The 24,693-nt window shown below is 37.3% G+C and overlaps 2 protein-coding genes across 4 annotated transcripts; both read right to left on the bottom strand.

The window, feature by feature from the left end:
* Nucleotides 1-23,698, bottom strand: LOC309700415 (cytochrome P450 2J1-like; the record flags this gene model as incomplete). Its single annotated transcript, XM_082523933.1, has 18 exons — nucleotides 23,412-23,698; nucleotides 22,157-22,319; nucleotides 21,853-22,002; nucleotides 21,362-21,522; nucleotides 20,635-20,811; nucleotides 20,411-20,549; nucleotides 20,010-20,197; nucleotides 18,431-18,572; nucleotides 17,995-18,165; nucleotides 5,852-6,054; nucleotides 4,639-4,801; nucleotides 4,347-4,496; nucleotides 4,013-4,173; nucleotides 3,253-3,429; nucleotides 3,012-3,150; nucleotides 933-1,120; nucleotides 323-464; nucleotides 1-176 (listed from the first exon to the last, which is right to left on the bottom strand). The coding sequence occupies exons 1-18, from the start codon at nucleotides 23,610-23,612 to the stop codon at nucleotides 1-3; spliced, it is 2,991 nt and encodes a 996-aa protein (XP_082380059.1). The 5' UTR covers nucleotides 23,613-23,698.
* Nucleotides 7,211-16,827, bottom strand: LOC309700250 (cytochrome P450 2J2-like). Of its 3 annotated transcripts, none has more exons than XM_082523707.1 (9): nucleotides 16,264-16,827; nucleotides 12,928-13,090; nucleotides 12,664-12,813; nucleotides 12,402-12,562; nucleotides 11,771-11,947; nucleotides 11,555-11,693; nucleotides 11,135-11,322; nucleotides 9,372-9,513; nucleotides 7,211-7,596 (listed from the first exon to the last, which is right to left on the bottom strand). In XM_082523707.1, exons 1-9 carry the CDS (start codon nucleotides 16,462-16,464, stop codon nucleotides 7,364-7,366), a joined length of 1,554 nt encoding a protein of 517 aa, XP_082379833.1. In that variant the 5' UTR covers nucleotides 16,465-16,827; the 3' UTR covers nucleotides 7,211-7,363. The 3 variants fall into 3 exon arrangements, with proteins under 3 accessions (XP_082379833.1, XP_082379834.1, XP_082379835.1); XM_082523708.1 differs by lacking the exon at nucleotides 16,264-16,827 and adding an exon at nucleotides 15,110-15,657 and having other exon boundaries at nucleotides 7,212-7,596; XM_082523709.1 differs by lacking the exon at nucleotides 7,211-7,596 and adding an exon at nucleotides 8,275-9,196 and having other exon boundaries at nucleotides 16,264-16,824.
* Nucleotides 23,699-24,693: the final 995 nt, after the last annotated feature.

Consider the following 24,693-nt stretch of genomic DNA (forward strand, 5'->3'; position numbering starts at 1 on the left):
TTAACGCGGTACAGCACAGAGGCGGTGAGGTTTAGGGCAGCGCGTGCCCCCCAACTGGAACTCCAGACTGGGCTGCTCTCCAGCAGGTGGCGAAAGAGAAAACCTTTGAAGGAGGGAGGTGAAAAACAAAAACAACTCCATCCTGGCCAGCTGTTCTCCAAGACACACACGCTTACCTGAGAATAAACAATAGGAAATGGGTTTTATTCAAACAATTTACAAGACATTCACTATATTGCAGAGTTTACTACACTTCTGCAACAAACTAAGGATGCATGCCATTTGGCTAAATCAGTACAAGAGGCTTTAATGTACAACAAACCTGCAGAAAATGGAAGGAAAGCATCTCTCTTGCGAAATTTACCATCCTTGTCCAGAAAGTGTTGAGGGTTGAAAGAGTGCGGAGTTTCCCACACTGACTCATCATGTAAGACTGAGTCCAGAGTAGCCACGATCATGGTACCCTGCACAAAATAATCATACGAACCGAGATACTAAAATTGAAAGACAAACTAACAAACAAAACATCTAAATTGGTACTCATAAAGGTTAACAGAAAGTAAAGTATTACATAAGTAATTTTTAGGACTACAAAATTTCTTAACAATTTTGAGGAAAACCAAACAATATTTCCCCATCTTACATCATAAATGCATTTTATTTTTGGGGAGATGAGTGTTATTATGAAAAGGATAAATTTTACCAAAATATCACTGTGTACTGAAATATACTTACAGTATTTTTTTTTTTTAATTATTTCCTTTTTTAGTTACCACCTTATTCTAGTGTATATACCTTTAAGTATTTGTCGGTAAATGTAATTGCAGTTCAATTTCAAGTAAAAGTAATTGAAATTCCATTTTATTAAAGGGGAATTTTGCCCTCAGTCATAGGCTAAACTGCTTTTGAAGACCTTTGAAGCTAAACTGTACCTTTGGGATTGTGTATTTATCCACTGTAGTTTCCTTGTTTGTCATACGAAGCACATTGAGAGGAATGATGTTGGCCATTCTCTGAATCTCATGAATGACAGCATCAGTATAGGGCATGTTTTCTCGGTCACTCACAGAGGGCTGTCTGGACGAACCGACCACAGCATCGATCTCAGCTTGAACTCTCTCTGCACAGTGAAAACAGGACACAATCAGAGTGTGTATCAAGGTTATTACAGTTACCTAACACTAAATGAGAAGCTAAAAGTGAGTGTAAAAAAAGACATTCCAAGTCATTAATACCAATATTGGATTATTAGACTACTTATTAAACTACTAAATATAAATAGAAACATGAACAGACATTGAATGAATTTGTTAACTTTTGTCAACACAACAAGCAACGAGACATTCGAACATATATCTATTAAAAGGTGGAAAGTCAAAATAAATGTCAATCTTTACAAAATGCTGTTTTTATATTGTATATTTAATACATATGCTGGACTTTTTGTTTTCTGATAACTACTTCCCTTTTATTAAAAAAAATTAAAAAAGAACGAAATTGCACATTTTGGGAAACAATAACTAAGTTAAAGAATTAGATCTACTCTGGAAACTAATGGAATCCAAACTCAAGACAAAAATTTGAAGCATGCTAAAAATGCCCCCAAAATTACAAGATTGTCATCTGGTGATAGGAAGGTTGGTGGTTCGATTTCTGGCTGCCCGAGTCTGCACGCTAAGTATCCTTGGGCAAGATACTAACCCCAAGTTGCTCTCCAATGACTGTGTATGAATTTTAGTTAGAAAGCACCAATAAGCATAGAAAAAAAAGTGTTTGTGTGAATGGGTGAATCAGTTCATTTACCACTACAAGACTGATGTGACAAAATACACAATACGGCTGAGTATTACATACATACAGTGTTGGGAAGGTTACTTTTAAAATGTATTCCACTACAGATTACAGAATACATGCCCCAAAATGTATTTTATTACGTATTCAATTATGTTACTCAATGACAGTAACGTATTCTGAATACTTTGGATTGCTTAATATATTACCATGCTTTTTTACAACTACATGAATGTCCTATTGCTGTGTGATTTATTACTACTATTACTGAAGGTTACTCGCCATACCAATACCAACTAGATTTTTAAATCTTAATATAAATGAGTAACAGTAGGTGGACATTAGGTAAGGCTGCGCTTTTTGCAGCGATCTCGTATAGAAAACTATTTTGCATGTATATAAAACAGGTTTGCGGCTGTTAAGATAACGTTGGTATCTTAACATCGGTCATTTATCATGATAGAAGTTGCGAGTAAAAGAACTTCTGGCTAATAAGTCGGGTTCCGTGTCGGGCTCGTAGCTGAAAACTAGCTTTACTCTGTTGTCTGGGTCAACTTTGCTAGCGAGAGACAGAGAGAGGCGTTGAAAGGCTGCTCCAACTGAACTTACTGTTTCAGAGGAAAACACGAACACAGTGTACAGTAAAGTCTTAATAGGTTACTTACAACTGGGCTCGTCAGGCACTCTTTTTGGCTGCAGTGGGTATTATTATATTTACATGATTCCATCTCCCGTTTCTGGTCGGTGACAACTCGCACTTTTCGACTTTCCTTTTTGTCCCTCCTTCGTGCTCACAGACGATAACGGGTATGGCCGTCCGTTCTCCCTGCAGCAGCACGGACTACAGTGCCCATTAGGCTACATTCTTTAGGGCAATGCCTGTAACGCTTTGCCTGTTGCCTTCATTTAAATCATTTTTAAAAATATTTCTTCACGTCATTATGAGACACGAGATTGAGACACAGGCATTTGAGCCTCTTAATGCATGTCTTGTTTGGGTTTCCACCAGCGTGGAATTACCAAAAATAGAGAGAGCATAGCCTAAAATATGAAACAGGAAAAGACCACCGTGTAATCCCTTTATTTCAACAAAGTAACTGTATTCTGAATACCACCTTTTTAAAAGGTAACTGTAACGGAATACAGTTACTCATATTTTGTATTTTAATTACGTAACGGCGGTACATGTATTCTGTTACTCCCCAACACTGCATACATACCTTGTATATCAGGATAGTAGATCATGTAAAGCAACCCCCAGCGTAAAGTAGTGGTAGTAGTTTCAGTTCCAGCAAAAAACAGGTCCATGGTGCAAGCATGTAAGGTACTGAGAGAAAAACTGGAATCTTTGCCCTCGTTCTATCAACGGTCCAAGCAGCAGAAATTAAAATATCTTATATTTCAGTTTGCATTACAAGACCAAAATGAACAAACATGATGGAGATCGAGCACAACACTCACCTTTGCCATTTCTATAAGAAAGGCATCAATATAGTCTCTCGGTGACGCTGGGTTAAGGGTTTCTTTGTGGTCTTTGATCCTGATATCTATGAAGTCCTTTATCACTTGTGTCAGAGTGAACATTGTCTTATGAGGTCCAGGTAGCCACTTCATCAGCCAGGGAATTATGTTGTACATCTACACAATAGGAAGATTAGATTAAACCATATTTTAATGACTGAATAAACATTCATATGTGTGCTCTACATATGAGGCTGTGCATTCAAAGAATTCTGGATTAAAATCTAACAGAGATTTCCACAGCAGCAAAGCTGATGGTAGAAATATAAACCAGAGGGAAAAATATTTGAGGGCAAATTCAGCAAACTTCTTTTTGTTTTTTGTTTGTTTTTTGTTTTGATGAGATAGGTTGAGGTCAGGAAGGCTGATTCTCTGAGATTTTGTTTATCTCTGTGGGCTTTATATTTTCCAGGCCTTAGTTACCTCATCTCTGCCCTTTAGTGTGTTTTAAGTCAGTCTTTGTTTTGGCTCCTCACAACTGATTTGGAATTAGAAATTTTGACAGGAGACTGTTCTCCCAAAAACATAACTCTGGGATGCACACTACACTAAAACTGAAATTGACTTAAGAAAGTTGTGATGTTACAGTAGATTATTAAAGTACATTTATTTAAGACGCTAAAATGCAACTTGTGTATTTTCTGTAAATCGTGATGTAATATGATTATTGCATGATGTAGCACGGTAGGAAGAGGTTCACCTGTGTCGACATGCTTCCCTGTAAGCGCATAACTTCATTGAAGTTATGAAGAATGGACTGGTACTGCTGATCAGTGTACTCAAATCGATTCCCAAACACCAAACAGCAGATGATATTCGACACAGCATTATTTATCAGTAGCTGGACATTAAATGGCTTTCCTGCAAAAGAAGACAGAAAATGCGGGGTAGAAGGACCCCGTGTCATAACAAAGCAAGCAAACTCTATTGAATTGTACCAATCAGCCTCATAACTTAGGCTCTATCACAGAGAAAGGTGGTGATCTTTAAATGCAATTTCTTTCATAGTAAAATAGCACAGATGTTTTTTATGCCTTGGTGTTCTGTGAAAGCCTCTGAGAGATACTGGCACTCCTGCTGGATGTATAAGTCCAGGGTCTTCTTGCCCAGACCAAAGTTTCTGAGTGTATGAAGAGCAAATCTCCTCTGCTGCTTCCATGGGTAACCATTTGATATCACAAGACCTTTGAACACACAAATACACAATATTAGACTGAATGTAACAAGCATTCGCTTACAGCCCTGATTTGGTGTCTCAATTACACTTTTGACTGTATTAAACACTAACTATATATATTTTTTTAATGAAAAAGAGAAAAACAGAACCTTCATTCCCAAATAAATCTTCAAACAGTGGTACGGTGGGACGATCTATTAAGTCGTCTCCTTGTTGGACCAGGGCTTCTTTCACAAACTTGTAGCTATTAATGACCACGGTTCTTCCACCAAAGATTCTGATGGTGAAAATGTTTCCATATTTCTCTACAAACTGAACAAAGACAGCAGGTAGATGTTGTGGTTCAACAGTACTCAGAGAATAAATACTGCTTCTACATCCGTAGTGACTGCAGATAATAGAATATTGAGCAATGCTGCCTCACTAATATTATATCTCGTAGAACCCAAGCTTCTCTCTTGTGTGAATAAAGGCAACTTTAGATAAAGTTCATTGAGTCAATGATTGCAAGAGTTTTAAATAAGGGCTTGCCCGAACTTGTTGTGCTTTACTTCAAAAAGGTAAAAGGTCATTTTAGTAACTATTACATCCAATTATACACTGCTTGTGAACATGATAGCGCAATTATAAAATGTATTTTTAACATCTGAATCTAAATATCTTGTCATATTTGACCTCTGATCTCACTTTTAGATTTTACATCTGTCTTCCTTTCAGTTTGACCCTAAAATGTGTTATATCTTTAACAAAAGTTTTATCAAGAGAAAGAGAATGGTTAGTTAGAAACATAATATTGTTTTATATTGCATAATAAGCTTATTATTATATGCAGTTCTTCAAAAATCAATACCTATTTTCCATTACCTACTCCTACATAATGTTTGTGTAATTAAAGTAAGTCTCTGCCATGCTACCTTCATCTGATTTTTACTGCACTACCATCTGCACTTGCATCTTACAGTAAGTACTGTAACGGACAACCTTATTGACTATCTCTATTCACTTTTGTTTCTTTAAGAGAGATGTTTGGTTGTGCTGCAGGAAAAGCCAATGAGTGTGTGGGAGGGGTTTCTGGTTGTTGTTTTTCGGAGCTGGAGAGGAGCGGTGACCCTCCATGGGGTGAACGCCCGTGTTCCTGTACAACCGTGGTGAGATCAAAACGTCTGGTGCTTGAGAGCACATGTGAACGTTACTGTACTTTTAAAAAGACCACAACAAAAAAAATCAATATGGTAAAAATAAAATAATATTCACTTCAAAGTAAATACTACCCAGAGAATGAACTGCCGGGTGGAGGTTTGCATTCTCTGAGTGTGTCTTCTTTGATTATACAAAGATAAGAATGAAGCCCAGGGCTCGTACCTCTCTGAACTGTAGGTGTATTCTGTCAGGTCTGATGTGATGAATGTCACCGAGAAGCGGGAGAGCCCACGGTCCAGGTGGGAAGTTCTTCGGCACTCTGTTCTGCCAAATATTATTCAACAGCAGGAAAACACAGAGAAATATTAAAATGCTCCTTCCATCTATCCACTCAAAGCCAAGAACACTGTATAATGTCTCCATTTAAAGTTCTTAATGTTGAATGCTGGATTACTGTAGTGTTTTAACTGTGATGCTACCACGAAACAAAGTGCGATCAGACAAATGGGTCCTTAAACACAAAGGTGAAGGAAAGACTCGTGTTCCCGCATCTGGACTTCAAAATAAAAGCTGATAATGGTGGGGTTGTATTTTCGCATGTGCAACATTATTACACGAATTAAATACAGATTACTTCACCAGTGTCAATATCAGTGTTTGAGCGAAAAGTGTTTATTTCCTGCGTGAAACAAAGAAATATAAGCCACTAGCACAGCCTACCCACTTTTTAAAGAAAAAATACAGTATGTAAACAACGTCCAATTACTTCATACCATTTCACAACCATGGACGGGCCAAAAAACAAACAAAATATATAGCTTCCAAGAACACAGCTGAGTTTCGTTTCTTTATTTACACAATTTAAGTCCTTTCAATGACAGTCAACGAGCATGAGGGATGGTCGTCTGCCATGACCGCTGAGGGGATGAACACAGGACAAAGACATGCTGTGAAAGAGACCCAAAGAAATACAATACTAGAAATAACAGTACTACTTATACACATTATATAATATTCCAAGGTAGCAGTATACAGTATACTGCCTAACTATAGATGCATGAATGCTCCCAAATGGTGTGCCTCTGCTTATTGATGTGTTGAGAATTCAGTGATAGCCATAAAATATTAAAATATTCAAGGGCAGAAGGAAATAATTGTTTGTGGAACCTGTTCCAGATGTAGAGGAGGCGTTAAATCCAATAAAAGCCGTTCTCAGTGAGACATAACCGGTTATTACTGACATAATCCTAGAACCTTTGTGTTAAGACTGTTGCACCTATGTGTATAATGTTGGACTATCTCTGGTTGTTGTTTTTTAAGGCCTGGGCCTGTTTTTAGGTTCAAGGTTCAAGGTTCTTTATTTGTCACATGCATAGTTATACAAGTATAACACACAGTGAAATGTAGCCTGACACGCTCCTCGACATGTGCAGAAATGGGAGGGGGGTAGAGGAAGAACATTATCTCTCTCTCTCTCTCTCTCTCTCTCTCTCTCTCTCTCTCTCTCTCTCTCTCTCTATATATATATATATATATATATATATATATATATATATATATATACATTGGGTGAATGTGCAGTAGTAGCAGCAAGCAGGTGAATTCTGTACATTAATATGAATAGACATCTGACTATTTTACAGAATAGGCAATATAAACATATTTAAAATTAAAGGAATTTGGAATGTACATTGTGCCTCGGTTTAGAGTGTCTGGAAGAGAGTCCTGTCTCAGTCAATTATAGATGATGTGAGAGGGCGGATGTGTGTGTTTGTTTAGGGCCCGGGTGGCTTGGGGATAGAAGCTCCTCTTGAGTCTCTCTGTCCTTGCCCGGATGATGCGGAACCTTCTACCAGATTGCAGAAGTTGGAACAGTTTGTTGCCAGGATGGGACGGGTCCTTCAGTATCTGCACCGGCATCTCCTGGTGTAGGTGTCCTGAAGCGGGGGGAGAGCAATCCTGCAATCCTGCTCTTTGTAAATAAAAGAAATGTTCATGATCACCACCCTGGGTTTTGTACTACTTGGCTACCATTCCTTTTTTTTTTGTTAGCTTGTCTCCAACTGGTGGAAAGGACCTTAGTTTGGCTTTTTACATGTACAGGAATGCTGACAGCATAAATTAAATTCATTAGGAATGATCAAATTAAAGTACATTAAAAATGAAAAAGTTGATGAAGCGAAAAGACAACATAGAAATAACTCAAAACTCAAAACACAGAAATGATAAAAATAACTCGTGAAAAAGCCTGGTTATAAAAATCTGTCTTTAAGAGGAATTTAAAAGATAAAAGTGATCTCGCTGTCAGCTCCCTGACAGAAAAAGCCTGGTAACATCGTTTCTCACCTAAAATATAGGACGACCAGCAGAGTTTTGGCTGAGGACCTTATGACCAGGTACGATGTCAGATTAAAATACACTTTGGTGGAAGCTCAGAGAGGGCTTTAAAAGTCCACAATAAAATCTTAAAACTAATTGTAAAATCAGAACTCCAAATTTCTAAAGGATCATTCAAGTATTGCATCTTATTGAGCTAATAACAGAAGCAATACTCCCGAGGTACAGAGGTCTTTCTTGCACCAAAATCCTAAACTTAATGGTGTCAATTTGGATGCCCAGTTGCACCCAAACACTCCCCACAGCAAAGAAGTCATGATGCAAATCAAGTCCTTTATACCCTGTATTCGATACTCTTTTGGTACTGCAACCATCATGGCACACCTGCTGCTCATTTTAATACAGCTTAAATTATTGGTTTTGAGAAGTATTTCTAAAATGTGGCAATAACACTTTTACTCAAGAATCCCTTGCCACCCTAGATTTTTCTCACTTCAAACACAGTTCAGGTAAAACAAAAAACTTTGACTGGGTACATGCTGATATATAGAGATATGAAAAGTCAAGCTTCAGAAGAGACAAATTTTCAGAGTTACTATTTGTTTAAGGTCAAGTATTCTATAAGCCTTCAAATAAAGTGGAAATTTTTATAATGTTTTCTTTGAAACAAGCTTTTCTCATCATAACATGACAGAATTCAGAATTGTAAAAGCAATGAACAGGCAGGTATCATATACTATGAAATTGTTAGCCAGCAAAGGGACTCAGTCCATGCTTTCACTTGCTTTAATGTCAGAATGAAAGGATAAACTAATCTCAGTTTTAGCTGGTTTAACATTAAAATGTATACTTGAATATAAAAGATTCACTGTGTAAAAGTTTATCAAAACTGGTATACCGGCTGACAAGAACAAAAATGACAAATCCCATTTTACACACACTATGAGATATGAAAAATACAGAGGGGTAGATACTGTATTAGATAATAAATGTGATAAAACAGTGATTCATCAAGCTGAGAATCAGGCATTTTCACTTTGTCATAGTTGCTGGTTTAACGTGTTACAGCACAGAGGCGGTAAGGTTGGGGACAGCGAGTCCCTCCCAGCTGGAACTGCAGACTGGGCTGCTCTCCAGCAGGTGCAGAGAATGAAAACCTCTGAAAGAGGGAGGCAAAGAACAGGAATAACTCCATCCTGGCCAGCTGTTCCCCAATACACACACGCTTACCTGAGAATACACAGCATACAGTTTTATTATGTTAGATAAAATAGTCACTTTTATCACAGATTAATATTGCACAAACAAAGACATTGTGGTGGCAAGATGATTACAAGGAAAGACATAGTATGGGTTTTTCATTTTGCTCTTTTTAGAATAGAAAAGGTTTTGACTTCCAACTAACCTGCAGAAAATGGAAGGAAGGCCTCTCTCTTGCGAAATTTACCATCCTGGTCCAGAAAGTGTTCGGGGTTGAAAGAGTGTGGAGTTTCCCACATTGACTCATCATGTAGGACCGAGTCAAGTGTAGCCAGGATTATGGTGCCCTGAAGAAGTATGACACAAAAAACTGAGATGCTAAAATTGTAAAATAATCAAAAGTGTGTTACGAACTTGCATGTTCATGTGTTTGTTTTGTGCAGGTGATGTATCTTTTTATGTTAATTCAGCTGTGCCAGGGCCCTGCTCCGATTGGTGCGTGGATACACCGCCCTGACGTGACTGGTCCCAGCTGGAGGACCCGCCCATTAAAAGGAGACTGGAGTGCTATGGCGGGAGAGGTCCTTGCGTTTCTCCTCATGATCCAGCAGTGTACCTGTGGCAGCCGCTGGCTGCAGTGCGGCTTAGAAGTTGTGGAAGTGGAGTGGGTAGGGGTGAGCTGCCGTTTCTTTTGATCACCCGTTTTCTCCTGTTTTGAATTAGTTAAGGAGCTCAGACTCTGTCTTTATTTTTTGGGTTTTGTTTTGGTAAGGGCAGGGGTGCGGGATTTGTGTAGATTTGTTTTGTTTATTGTTTTGGCCTTGGCTCACCCTGAAGTGTTGACACTCCCGTTTTGTTGTTCCTTTTTTCCACATTGTAAATAAATCACATTATAACAAACGGATTTGTTTGCTGTGGCTGCTTGGGTCTTGGGGAGGAAGCGAGTGCCTCACTCATGTTATTGCCTGGCCCTAGACAGGTCGTAACAAGTGTAATAAATAAAAAAAATTAAATAAAATCAGAAGAAAGAGAAAATATCAGATATTTAAACTAATAAAATTCATTGGGACAACACCGTGTTTACCACTGTGTACTATATCATCTTGTTACTCATTTTTTTACTCATTTGCAAACTGAGGAGACCTGGTGCTGGACTTTTTTGGAGAAAATGTCCCATCCTTTCTGATATAGGAATTTAGCTGTTAGGCAGTCTTGAGTTTTATTTGTTAGATATTTTTTTGTTTCATGACTCTTCTACTATCCCACCTTTTTAGGACATGTTTCTGTAATCAGATTCAAAATAAGCTGATAGTTTTTATGAAATAGTAAAATATCTCAATTTAAACATCTGACATGTTTTCTAATATATTTCTGTTACATGTTGGTTTATAAAACTTACAAATCACTGCATTCTGTTCTTATTTAAATCTCACAAAATATCCCATTTCCATATATTTTAGCCAATAACCACAGTTAATAATAAATGCATCTAATTTATCAGGAATTTAGATCATTTTCTGAACAATATTCGAAAGACTCACTCACCTACAGGTTCAAGCTCACATAAACACATGATTTCTGTCTTCCCATACAATACTTGAAACACTAGTATGAACTAGAGTGAACAGCTACTTAATTAAAGTTATAACTTTGTGCAACTTCAAAAAAAATAAACAATGTTTGCATCATCAAGTATCAACAACAGTCCAAAATGGACAAATAACAAAGCTGAGGTCGAAGAGCAAGTGTAGGATCTCCTGAATACTTAGAAAGGACGTGGTAATCACCTTGTTTCAACAGTTTGTCCGTTTGTTTGTTTGTTTCGTTTTGGCGTTTATTTGTGTATTGTGTATTTATTTGCTTTTTATGTTTGGGGGGTTGGGTTGGTTCCTGGAGGTTTAAAATGCTAAGCCAGAAAGTCTGACTTGGAAAAATAAAAGGCACTAAAATTATTAGTGGATTGTGCACCTTTGGGATTGTGTACTTATCAATTGCAGTGTCCTTGCTTGCACTGCGGGCCACATTGAAGGGGATAATGTTGCCCATTCTCTGGATCTCATGGATGACCGCATCAGTATAGGGCATGTTTTCTCTGTCAGTCATAGACGGCTGTCTGGATGAACCAATCACAGCATCGATCTCAGCCTGGACTCTCTCTGCGGAGTGAAAACAGGAAACAAGTTTAAAAATAAAGCTTAAGATGAAAATAAACTAAAAAACTAAAACTAAACTGAAATGAGTGAGACTTAAAAAAAACTTAAAAGCCATAATAACTGAGTGTTGTCTGCTGCACAGTTAACTGGGGAGAAAATTCTCATTCCACCTGCAATCAATATGTGATGGCAAGATGATTACACAGTATGCAGGCATGGTGGATATTATGCACACCTTGTATGTCAGGGTAGAAGATCATGTAAAGTAGTCCCCAGTGTAAAGTAGTGGTTGTAGTTTCGCTTCCAGCAAAAAACAGATCCATAGTGCATGCACTTAAACTGCTGTGATCAAAAACTGAATCACTGCCCTCCTTCTAGCAGAGACAGGAATAAATAACTGTTGACATATTTCATTTGAAATGCAAAACGGAAAACACAGCACACCACTCACCTCTCCCATTTCTATGAGAAAGGCATCGATGTAATCTCTCGGTGATGCTGGGTTAAAGTTTTCTATGTGTTCTCTGATTTTCGTTTTTATGAAATCAGTTATGTGTCGTTTTAAAGTTAATATCTTCTGATGAGGTCCAGGCAGCCACTTCACCAACCAGGGCATTGTGTTGTACATCTACAGAACAGAAAGACAGTTACCAAATTATATGATGGCCTGGTAACAACTGTGACATTTCTACTTGTGTATTTCTATGTGGTACTAAAAGGATCCTGAATTAACATGTGTTGGGGAATTCCACAGATCCAAAGATATTGAAGGAAGTCTAACATCCAGGGAAAAATTAAATCTTTCAAAACCTTATTTTGGAGCAAAGTCAACAAACCATTTCAGTTTGGTGATTCTATACACTCAGTTTATGTTTCAGTGACCACTGAAATTAAAGGTTAATCTAGATAATTATTAACACACTTTCCAATTATGGATGTTCAGTAAAAAAAATTAATTTTAGATCAAGACATTTGAATTCAATAAGGTGATGTTTGTTACTTAACTATATATGACATGTATTTAGGACATGTTGTGATGTAATAAGATTAATAAATGTTGTTGCCTTTTTAAAGGAGGTTACCTGTGCCACTGTGGTTCCCTGTAAACGTACTATCTCAGTAAAGTTATTAAGAATAGACTGATACTGCTCATCAGTGTACTCAAATCGATCCCCAAATACCAAACAACAGATGATGTTTGACACGGCGTTGTTTAACAGTGGCTGGGCATTAACAGGCTTTCCTGTAGAATAAAGAGACAATGAGAATACGAGGCAGTAAAAGGCTTGTTGCGTAATGATGTTTGTGCAATTTCTAAGTGTGTGTGCGTGTGTTTGTGTGTGCCTTGATGATCCGCAAAGGCCTCTGTGAGATACTGGCACTCCTGCTGGATGGAAAAGTCCAGGGTCTTCTTCCCCAGACCAAAGTTTCTGAGTGTATGAAGAGTAAATCTCCTCTGCTGCTTCCACTGATACCCATTTGACATCACAAGACCTTTGGACACACACACACACACACACACACACACACACACACACACTGATGCTGCTGGTCTAATTGCTGCTAATGAGATTCTTTTGGGGGAAAAAAGGAAAAGAAAAAAAACACCATTATTCCCAAATAAGTCTTCAAATATGGGTACTGCGGGACGATCTGTGAAATCTTCTCCTTGTTGTACCAGCGCTTCTCTCAAAAGCTTATAGCCATTAAGGACCACAACTCTTCCACCAAAGAGTCGAAGGCTGAAAATTTTTCCATATTTCTCTGCAAACTGAACACAGAAAGTGGACAGGTGTGTTAGTGAGGATGACAACTGTGTTTTTATACATCGCTTTGCATTTAAACATTCGTTTTTATTCATCTCTGACTCTCTTGCACGCTATGTTTTCGTACTGTTTCCATCCCCTCACCCCAAACCAGTCGCGGCAGATAGTTACCCGTCCCCGAGCCTGGTGCTGCTTGAGATTTCGTTCTGCTAAAATGCAGTTTGTTGCCATGTGCTTGATGGTTGCTGGGGTTTTCTCTGTATTATTGCAGGAATTTACAATATCCTAATCACACTGGTGGTAGATGTTGTTTATTTGATCTTTTTTTTTAACCCACTGCCAGGTGGTTGCAAGGCATTTATAATTCACCTTTTATCAGGGGCGGATCTAGAGAAATTTTCTTAGGGTGGCAAAGAAATCAAATGGGGGTGGCAAAATCAAAGCCTTTTTTTCCCCCCAAACACATATGCAGGTGGTTACATATGGTTAAAATGATTCAAATGCAGTAAGTATACACATTTTTCAAATAAATATAGTCTATAACTTAATTATTGTCTGTAGTCCACATAATTACACACTTAAGTTACATAAAACATGTGAGTTTTGATGTTATGTACTGTATAGCCTGTATAATAAATAAATATGTAGCCCAATAAGTATAAAATCCAGAAAGCTACACAACATGGGGTGGTTCATTTACAAACACAAGTCTAACTTAAGTTTCACACTGTTTTTTGTTAGAAAACAATCACATTGTTACAGCTTAAATTACACAAAATGTCAGAAATCTGCACTGTCATGAACAAAAATTTAAACCTAATTTTTCATGATTTGTTGGATTAACCCACTGAGGTCTGAAATACAACCGGCCATTTTTGACTCCTTTTGAGTTTCGGTTTATATTTCACCCTCAAATTGTTTCATTTTATTTTTTCCCCCTTGCCTTGTTTGGTATCATTCTTTTCAGCTCAACTGAATTTAGTTGTTTTTTTCACTGACATACTGCATTAGTACTATTATTACTATTAATAGTACTATTACTGATCTGAAATCACACAAAGAACTTAAAATCCTAGTAGTATTTTTTACTGTAAAAAAACCCCACAGACATGTTGAGTAAATTTTTATAACTTGAAATGCAAATATAAATTGTTCATTTATTGTTCATTTTGTAAACATATACAACTATTTATCTAAAAATGCAGCCAATACACCTGCCGTTTGTTTTTTTCATTTTCTACAACCATTTAAAAATATTACTAAAATTAAAGTGAGAGAACAATCAGGTGTTGCAATAAGATGCTCCACAAATGATGTGTGCCAATAAAAAAAAGTTTGTCCACCAAAAGACAGAGGAGAACAGCACAGGGATAAACCTGCAGGCCTGACAACAGGAGGTGTATCACTCTGCTGGTTTTCTACTTAGTGACAGTGTTTACATTGCAAATGTGCCTTAGTGACATTCATTAGTGCCCTCACTGACACACAAAACAAAACGACTACACAACAGAACAGCTACACAAGACAACACAATACACTAAGTATACACTCCACACTAAACGTCACAAATCTCCCACATCTAAAAACTCTCCCTCACTCGCTTGCTCTGTCTCGCTGCCGTTACCGTCATTCCCAAAACTTTTCCCTCTTCCCAAACAACCAAATCCCACATGTTGACTTTTTTTTAAATTGGTCGACATGGTACATTTTTCCACCGATAGGAAAGAGGTGTTTTTTTCCCCTTTCTTTACCGTTTTCGCGCTGTCCTTAGAAAATGCTTAAAACACACACACACAAAAACGTAACGACAGTATTTAGAAAAAAAGCATGGCTTATATATATTATCATAACTCTGGATTTACTGGCCTGTAATTAAAATGTAAAAACTTTAAAGTCCGAACTTTCAATGTGGGCTGAAATAGAGACTCAGCATGGCTGCAGCTTTTTGCTATGTCAGCTTAAAATAGTCATGTGATTTGGAGGTGCAGCGTGTCCGTGGACCACGGAGGGTTAATAACACTCACCTTCCTTCCATTTCCAGAGTGTAACATCCAACCACCTGTGTAAAATCCAAAATTCCCATGGTGTTGTTTAAAATGTGCTCTGGCACAATCATAAGCATGGCTTGCTACTGAAAACAAGAAAAAAGCTGGTCCTGCTATGGGCTGAACCATTTGTTAATGGTGCAGGGGTGGAACACTATCCAATATATTCAGTTTTAGCATTTATATTCACTGTTGACTGTAACTACGATAAAAACTGTTAATGCTATCTTATTTTAATAAACAACACCGTCATATGCAAAACTGGGGTGGCACTTGGGGTGGCAAGGGATCATTTTAGGGTGGCATTTGCCACCCCATGCCACCCTTCTAGAGCCGCCCCTGCCTTTTATGGATATAAATAACATGCTACAGTTCTGAAATGAAAATGAAATGATGCTTAAGGCTAAATCCAAGGTCATTTTTACATGCTGCAAGGTGATTGCCAACATGATAAATATGTAAAAATATATATTTGAAAATAATTACATATATAAAGAATTACTTAAAAATCGAGTATCATCATTTAAAGAATTTAATAACTCATTCATTTTTAATTATTTTTTGTATTAATTAATAATATTTTTGTTATTTAAATATTTAACATTTTAATTCATTAATGATACATTTAATTAAATATTTAATAATGTATTTATTGACACTCCAAGCCCTCCATACACTTAAACACGCTATGCAGATTTAGAACTACACACGCATAGCACACTCATACCGCAGAGAAATGCAAAAATGTTTGTGTTTGATTGCAAAAGCAAAGCAGGAGTGACATTATTTCATTGTCGGTAATGTTATAAAACCAGCTCCATGAACTGCTGAATGAACAGTCTGACCTACAGAAGCACAAAGCTATTGCGAATCGAATAACAAAATATAACTTGCACATTTGATTAGTGTAACTTAAAGTGTATCAGTACAATTCAGTTAATGAGGCAGAGCGACTTTATTGGGCAGGCCTGGTGTCTTCATCTTAAACTCTAAACTTAGCATAAAATCTTTAAGTTTAATCCTCTAATGAAAACAATAAATGTGTATTTTAAAAGCGGTCAAACTAGAGTGTTACTTTAACCTGTCAGCAATTTGTTTAATATAACATATTATTCTTATGTATAGTGTCATACCTCTGCGAACTGCAGGTGAAGTCTACTAGGTCTGATGCGATGAAGATCGCCGATGAAAGGAAGTGCCCAGGGTCCAGGAGGAAAATTTCTCGGCACTCTGTTCTTTAAAAAATCAGTCAGGAGCAGAAAAACACACAGGAATAAGAAAATGCTGCTGAAGTCTATCCACTCTAACCCGAGGACACTGTATAATGTCTCCATGTCTTCAGTTGTTTGTGCTGACCTGTAGTTCGTTTACAGGTAACAATCAGTTGATCGATTTGTTAACTCCCCCTCGAGCTTTGGTTTCTTTTCACAAAGAGAAAAAAGAGAAACCAAATGCTTCATTACAAAACACGTGAGAACGTTTACTCCGCTTATTCGTCAGATGTGTCAGGGATGGGATAACACTCTTAACTGCGCCAGCACAACAGATCTGAGGTTTGGTACCAAATGCATGCGGTAAGCATGCAGCTGGGGCATGCTAGGTTGTGAAAACAGTGCTCAGTGCTCTCTTGTTGTACCTGCAGCTGCTGCAGAGGGGTCCAATGGCCAAAAAGCAATATAGTAACACAGATTTCTCTTTGAAAAGCGCATATTAGCATAGTAAAACCTTCACTGGCTGTAATGGTGGTTTAACCAGATCCCTTAGTTTCTGTAGATGTTCATAGAACTTGATTTTTTCTCAACAGAGACTTCAGAAGTTGAACTTCAGAACCTGTAATCTGCTGAATGCACTCTCCCAGTTTAGGGGTTGAAGCCTCCAATGCACCCATTCAACCTCTCAACCTGCTCCAGTTGTACCTCAGTCCTCTTAATCTCACAATTTTACTGTCACCAATCTGAAACTTGCTGTTTTCAACCACTTTTAGAGGTGTGTCCCATTGTGTGTCTGTACAAAGAACAGGCAGATTCCACACAAAAGCTCCAGCCAGCAATGCGGTTCACATCCAGCCTATAATTATCCTTTGTTTATAATCTTAAGATTGCTGAATTATTGGTCACTAATAGTATTTGTGTGGTAATAGTGCTTTCACTTAAGGATTTAAATATTTGCCTCACCATGGTTACTTTAGACGTGGTGACATTCTCTCACTGGTTATTTGATATCATGCACATGTGAAGATAAAGAACACCTCAGAATTTTCTTTGTGTGCAAAGGCAAAGGTTTGATTTACACCCAAGAAAAGTTCTTTACTTCTTCACATGCCAGAATGTGGTGCTTGACTCATGAAGACAGCAAGCAACTCTGAAAGCCTTTAAATAAAGAGTAAAGTGTTTATTGAAATTTTATTTTCACAAAACCCATTTGAAGTATCCCGATTACATCATGCACTCTCAAACTGATAAACAGCACTGAAACTAACTGTACTCCCACCCGTCACACCCGATTCTGAAACTATATTGTGACCTTAAACACAAATCCTAATGACAGTGTGATTTATTTAAGCACATTGAGTCTGGTAGGTCTGACAAATTTAATGTGGTTTGGAAAAGACTTTAAGAGAGTTGGAAGAGAATGTATTTACTGCATATTTGAAAACAGTCCTTTAATACAGAGAGGACAAAAAAATCACAACTGGCATTATTCTAAAATTGTAATATAGGAGATCATCATTCATTACAACAAATATAATAGAATATAATAGATTAGCTGGAAGACAGTGTAATAATAATGGAAGACAGTGATTAGTTGTGATTCATTGTACTGAGAAAGATATGCCCTCGGTTTACAAGAACTGGTGGTTTAACGTGGCACGGCACAGAGGCGGTAAGGTTTGGGACTGCGAGTGGCTCCTAACTTGAACTCCAGACTGGGCTGCTCTCCAGCAGGTGCAGAGAATGAAAACCTCTGAAGGAGGGAGGTAAAAAACAAGAATAACTCCATCCGGGCCAGCTGTTCTCCAAGACATGAGCGCTTGCCTGAGTACACAATGAGACACAAGTTTTATTCACACAATTTAGAAGTTAATCACTTTGATCACAGATTATTGCTGCAGCTGTGGAACTTAACAGAGATACCATTAACAGACCGATCCCCTACCAAAGTTAAGGCTGTAACTGTAAATGGCTGGTAAGTCAAACAATTAATGGCAAGACATACTACTTTATTAATCTTGCCTTCTTAAAACACTTGGCTTGAAACATCCTTTAACTGGATTTTGAGGAACTGCAACAACTGACTAACCTGTAGAAAAAGGAAGGAAGGCCTCTCTCCTCTTGAATTTACCATCCTGGTCGAGAAAGTGTTGAGGGTTGAAGGAGTTTGGAGTTTCCCACATTGTCTCATCATTTAAGACCGAGTGTAGAGCAGGTATGATCATTGTACCCTGAGAAAATACAGCCAGTTAGAAGCGTTATTTATTTGTGTCTCTTTAGCGTTTGTGCTAGTCAGTTTGTCATACATGTTTCTGGTATTGCTAATTGTTTGTGCATTTATTACTTCTACAGTAGACTATTCATTAGTGCCAGGTCACTATAAATGCTCACTGAAAAGCCTTCAGTGAGCATTGATCCAAAATGCTGCAGTAAGAGCTCTGACAGGGACTAGAAAGACAGAACAGATTTCATTCATATTCACTTCTCTTCATTGGCTTCCAGTTAAATCTAGAATTAAATTTAAAATCCTTCCCCTTCCCTTTCTTTTTTCATTCTCTATGTGTTCATCCATTTCTTTGTATTTAATCATTAGTTATTATTAATGTCTGGCTCTCTTCCACAGTGTGTCTTTTTGTTCCTTTCTCCTCCCCTCACCCCTCGTCTGGTCACAGCAGATGGCTGCCCTTCCCTGAAGCTGGTTTTGCTGCAGGTTTCTTCTTGTTTAAAGGTAGTTTTTCCTTCCTACTGTTCCCAAGTAATTCCCTAAAAGGAGCCATCTGATCAAATCAAATCAAATCAAATCACTTTTTATTGTCACATCACATGTGCAGGTACATTGGTACAGCACATGCGAGTGAAATTCTTGTGTGCGAGCTTCACAAGCAACAGAGTTGTGCGAAATACAATAACATAAACAGGCAAAATATACGAATGGCTAAATCTGAAACTAATAAATATATGTACAATATATAATAGTATATGCAAAAAAAAAAAAAAAAAACATTTCTGGATGTGTATACTAAATGTTTTTCTACGTGTGTGTGTGTGTGTGTGTGTATACACATATTATACAAATTAAATAGAGTCAATAAATAAAATATGTAAAAATATACAGAGTTGAGACATGTGCAAAACAGTGGCATTACTGTACAGTATGGAGTGCATAATGTTGATTGTTGGACTTTAACAATAATCAGCACCCCAAGGTGACAGTTATTGTGATTTGGTGATATCTAAATAAAATTGAATTGAAACTAACTATATTCATACTGTGTTTAATGTTTAGGCCCCAAGTATATTTTGGGATGTCTCAGCATCTCAGTCCATCTCATTTGTGTCCCATTCTCACTCTTGCTCTAGCTTTTATTTTCTAGCTTAAACACATTTTACTGGATATATTTTCTGCATTTTGTGGTGAAGTTGGGGCAGCTTTTTATGGAAGTTACAGTGTTCTCACGTGACATATAGGCTTGTTTAACTTAACACAACAGGTTTAGGATGTTCTGGAATTCAAAACAAAACTTTATTTCAGTCAACCAACTTTGAGAATCCTGGCATTAGACAATAAAAGGACGGCTTTCCTAGTTTTTAATTCAAAATCTATCTGAAAAAAAAAAAGGAAAATGCAAAAGTGCTATAAAATTTCTCTTCACAATTGCTTTGTGTACCTTTGGGATTGTGTACTTATCCACTGTCGTTTCCCTGTTTGCAACATGGGCCACATTGAGGGGAATGATGTTGCCCATTCTCTGGATCTCATGGATGACCGCATCAGTATATGGCATGTTTTCTCTGTCAGTCATAGACGGTTGTCTGGATGAACCGATCACAGCATCGATCTCAGCCTGGACTTTTTCTGCACATAGTGGGAAAACAAACTGGTGGCTGTTGTTGCAATTTCGCACTATTAAAAAAGTAACTGATGTTTATGCTGCTTAGATAACCAGGGGGGAAATTTACACATCTTTCTCTCCCAACATAAGAAAGATCTGTGAGAAATCCCTGAAAAAAACTAATAGAAAGATGGTCACAAGTGTGTATTCAGGATTAATATTGTTCATACACACACCTTGAATGTCAGGGTAGTAGATCATGTATAGCAGTCCCCAGTGTAAAGTAGTTGTAGTGGTTTCAGTTCCAGCACCAAACAAGTCCAGGGTGCAAATGCACAAATTGCTGAGACTAAAACCAGAGTCTTCGTCCTCTTTCTATCAGAGTGACAAAAGCCAGAAGTGGGAAACATGTTTCATTAAAAAATGTAAATGAACAAGAACACATTTTGAAAACACTTACCTCCCCCATTTCTAAGAGAAAAGCATCAATGTAGTCTCTTGGTGATGATGGGTTGAAGTTTTCTCTGTGTTCTTTGATCTTGACTTCTACAAAGTCAATTATCTTTTGGGTTATAGTGAATATTTTTTGGTGAGGTCCAGGCAGCCACCTCATCAGCCAGGGCAATGTGTTGTAAATCTACAGAACAGGAAGACAGCCAATAAAGCATCTGACACCCTGGAAACAGTTAGCTTTCAAAGATATTACATCACATGGTGTCTCTGCAGTTCACTTATCAACTACCCATGGCAACCTACTAGAAGTAAACAGAATAACCAATATGTTACTGTTAAGTAGCTCAAATTGGACAAAAGTAGGCTTAAACTGTGATAGACAGTAATGAAAAGTAACCAAGCAAATTCATTTAAACACAATTTTAAAGTGCACTTTATTTGCAATTAATATCAGTTTTACATTGCACCAGATTTCAAAATATGTAACTTTCTTCCTCCACTGTTTTTAAATGAACTCAACATTGAAATATTTCTGCTTTTGGATATCAGTGACAGAATCTGAGAAAAGGCAGAGCGTTGGTGGAGTCTAATATGCACAATAGTTATGCTCCACTAACTGCTCCGTTTGCAAAAACAGCTTGGGCTGCACAAAAAAGTTCAGTTAAAGTGGTTTTATATATGTTCTGTATGAATCCTGAGTCAAACAACAACTACAGTATGTAAAAGAGTTTCACCTGTGCCCACATGCTTCCCTGCAAGCACACTATCTCATTGAAGAGCTGCAGAATTGACTGAAACTGCTTGTCAGTGTACTCAAATCGATTCCCAAACACCAGACAGCAAATGATGTTGGACACAGCATTGGTTAACAGTGACTGGGTATTAAAAGGATTTCCTGAAAGAGGCCATTAGACAAAAAATTTGAGTAAACTTATATTAATGAATTTTAGATACTTTAAAACAAATTTTACATGGACTTATGTTTAAGTTTAAAACGTAGGAAGTTGTTGTGTGTTTCACTATGACTGTTTGAATAGTTGGATTTAGAGTCTTATGTAGTAATGTGTGGGTTTACGTTGTCATGCAGAAGTTTGGGGTAAAGTAAAAGGATATATCCATATTAACCATTAATGGTTATTATTAACGAAGATAAAAAAAAAAAAAGTATTATTACTGTGTCATCATAAAAAGTGTGAGTTTAATGTGTTTGTGTGTCTGTGTGTGCCTTGGTGATCTGCAAAAGCCTCTGTGAGATACTGGCACTCCTGCTGGATGGATAACTCCAGGGTCTTCTTGCCCAGACCAAAGTTTCTGAGTGTGTGAAGAGCAAATCTCCTCTGTTGCTTCCATGGATAACCATTTGAACCCACAAGACCTTTTGGAAAAACAAAACTGCGTTAGACGCAAAGTAACTTAAAATCAAAGTCAAAAACATATTGACTTAAGTTTTAACATTGCTAAAAAGGTGACAGGCTAGTGATGCTGGTCTTATTAAAACTTTTAAAAAACTTTTTAAGTAAAATTATCACCTTTATTCCCAATCAATTCTTCAAACATTGGTAGGCTGGGGCGATCCATGAAGTCTTCTCCTCGTTGGATTAGGGCTTCTTTGACAAGCTTGTAGCCATTAATGATCACAGTTCTTTGACCAAAGAATCGAAGGCTGAATATGTTTCCATGTTTCTCTGCAAACTGAACATGAACAGAAGATTCTGTTTAGTGTTGGGTTGGGATCTGCCTCATTTGGGTGACCGCTTCATAATTTTGGCTATTTCCTCTTAAGAAAGCCAATATTAATACAGCTTCTTCTGAATAAAATACAGCTTCACATACAGCAACGTCCCTTTCTCTCAATAAATAACCAAAAAGACAAGATAACAAAAACTTTATTCATACCATAGGTAGGCATTTTATATAAGAAAATATTTAAGACAATGTTAAACTCTGTGACTGTTGTGCTCTATTGCACATTTCAAAAGCAATTAAAAGCAATTTACTTGCTTTATAAATGCACTGTCTGTTTGTTTATTACTTTCCAGCCCACTAGTAACTCATGATAATGGTTGCGTTCTATGAGTATTAGGGCGAGAAAAAAAATACTGTTGATCATTTTGAGAATAAGATCAAGAATGTATTTTGAGAAAAAAGTCAAAATACTGTTCTTTGAAAAAAGGCGAAATTATGTTTCTGGGGGAAAAGTCAAAAAGTCTATTTAGAGGAAAAAGTCAAAATGTGGAGATTACAGTAGTTGTTTCACGACAAACTGCCACGTTTGTTATACCCTCTGAGTTAGTGAAAGCATACTTCAGAATGAGTTTTTAGCAACAAGAAAGGAAATTATTTCTGTTTAGCACATAAACAAATTAGGATGTTGAAAAGATGGTGCAGAAAGCTTCATCTGCTCAGATGGAAAACCACACAAACTTCAGACAGTAGGCCAGATTTGTACAAAATGAAATTGATATTTGTAAGGTTATTGATAGTTACACTCTTGTCCAATAAAGAGGTCATATGTCAGGATTCTGGCCTTCTACATGTTCCTAAAGCCAGAAAAAAAACTATTGGAGAGCGTGCTTTTTCTTTTCTTGCCCCATTTTTGTAGAACAACCTCCTTCAACGCATGCTCTGTGGAGCTTTTTAAAGTTAAGTTGAAGACCCACTTGTTCACCGTATCCTACGTGTCTTAATTCGGTGTAATACCACTTTTAATGCCTGGGGCACTTTATTTTTATAACATGACATTTTATTAATAAAAATTAGTAGTAGCAGTAGCAGTATGTATACCTCTGCAAACTGCAGATGAATTCTATCAGGTCTGATGCGATGAAGATTTCCAATGAAAGGCAGAGCCCTCGGTCCGGGAGGAAAGTTTTTTGGCACTCTGTTCTTCAAAACTTCAGTCGTAAGCAGAAGAACAAACAAAAAGATTAAAATGCTCCTGCCGTCTATCCACTCTGAGCCAAGAAGGCTGTATAATGTCTCCATGTCTTCGCTTAGTTAGGCTGTCGCTTGTTGAGATGGGCTATATCTGCAAATGTGACGATGATTGTTTTATTACCAGAGGACGTGGAAAGACGCTTTCAAAATAAAAGCGCGTGGTTAATAAGACTTAACCAATGTAAAATTACACTACATCTCTAAGACACTCTGTTACAACTGTTACACCTGTACCAGGTGGTTAAGAAAAATCGGAGTTGTAACAGTGTATGAAGTTAGGAAAATTTAGGGCTACGTTTAGGAGGAACACAGGTAACAGTGCTTGTTTCAGGTCTTAGACACACGGTGTGTTTTCAGTGTAGGATTATTGTTTTCGTACATTTATTAATTAAGAAAACACCCGAGAAATAAAACTTTTACCTTTTAGTTAAATTTAGAAAGCTTATGGCTTTGTTTTTCACTGACTGTCTACTTTGTTTTTTTTCTCAAAAAATTACGTAATATATTTATTAAATATTTCATTCACAAAGATCTCATTTGTGATTTAAGCACGATCAGTTTTTGAGCAGTATCTTTCAGACCTCTACTGGCCTGTATGGTTTACAGTAGTTGGTATTCTTCTTCTGGGGACCTTTGGGTTCTTGCCATAATTACATAACATATTCAGAGCCAAAGAAAACAACACACTCAGTGTGTGACACGTTTAAACCGCCCAGTAGGTTAAAGGCACTGGCACCTTATCTTGAAACCCGACTCCTAATTTGGTTTGGAATGTGGGAAGAATAATGAGGAGAACTTTAAAGAAAAATTATTTAAAATGATACAGTTAACAAAGATATCGGTGTGCCTTTTATTCAAATGGATCGCTTTTATACACTGACTTAAGAGAATAGTGATTAATTGTTTAAAATGTATTTTAAAAAAAGGGGGAAAGCAAGTTGAACTGAACAAGGGGAAGTTAAAGTAACAGAGTCGTTTGTCAGTCATTAAATGCTGCCCAATAATTAATCTCTATACAACAATTTGTTTGCAGGTTTGTGTATTCCTGCTATTACATTGAGGCCGACAGTTGAGCAAACTTCTTGGCTAGCGCCCCCCAAATTGCTATTTGTGTACTTTAGTCTTTTGC

Source organism: Aulonocara stuartgranti (assembly GCF_965226115.1).
Source record: "Aulonocara stuartgranti genome assembly, chromosome: 23".
Taxonomy (NCBI): domain Eukaryota; kingdom Metazoa; phylum Chordata; class Actinopteri; order Cichliformes; family Cichlidae; genus Aulonocara; species Aulonocara stuartgranti.

Excerpts from the sequence above, each read along its gene's own strand:
- LOC309700250 (XM_082523707.1), bottom strand. The coding sequence starts at position 16,464 with ATGGAGACATTATACAGTGTCCTCGGGTTAGAGTGGATAGACTTCAGC. Across the intron at positions 9,514-11,134 it reads ATAAGTACACAATCCCAAAG|GGCACCATAATCCTGGCTAC; the intron begins GTGCACAATCCA and ends ATACTTCTTCAG. Across the intron at positions 7,597-9,371 it reads CTTCCTTCCATTTTCTGCAG|GATTGCAGGATTGCTCTCCC; the intron begins GTTAGTTGGAAG and ends TACAAAGAGCAG.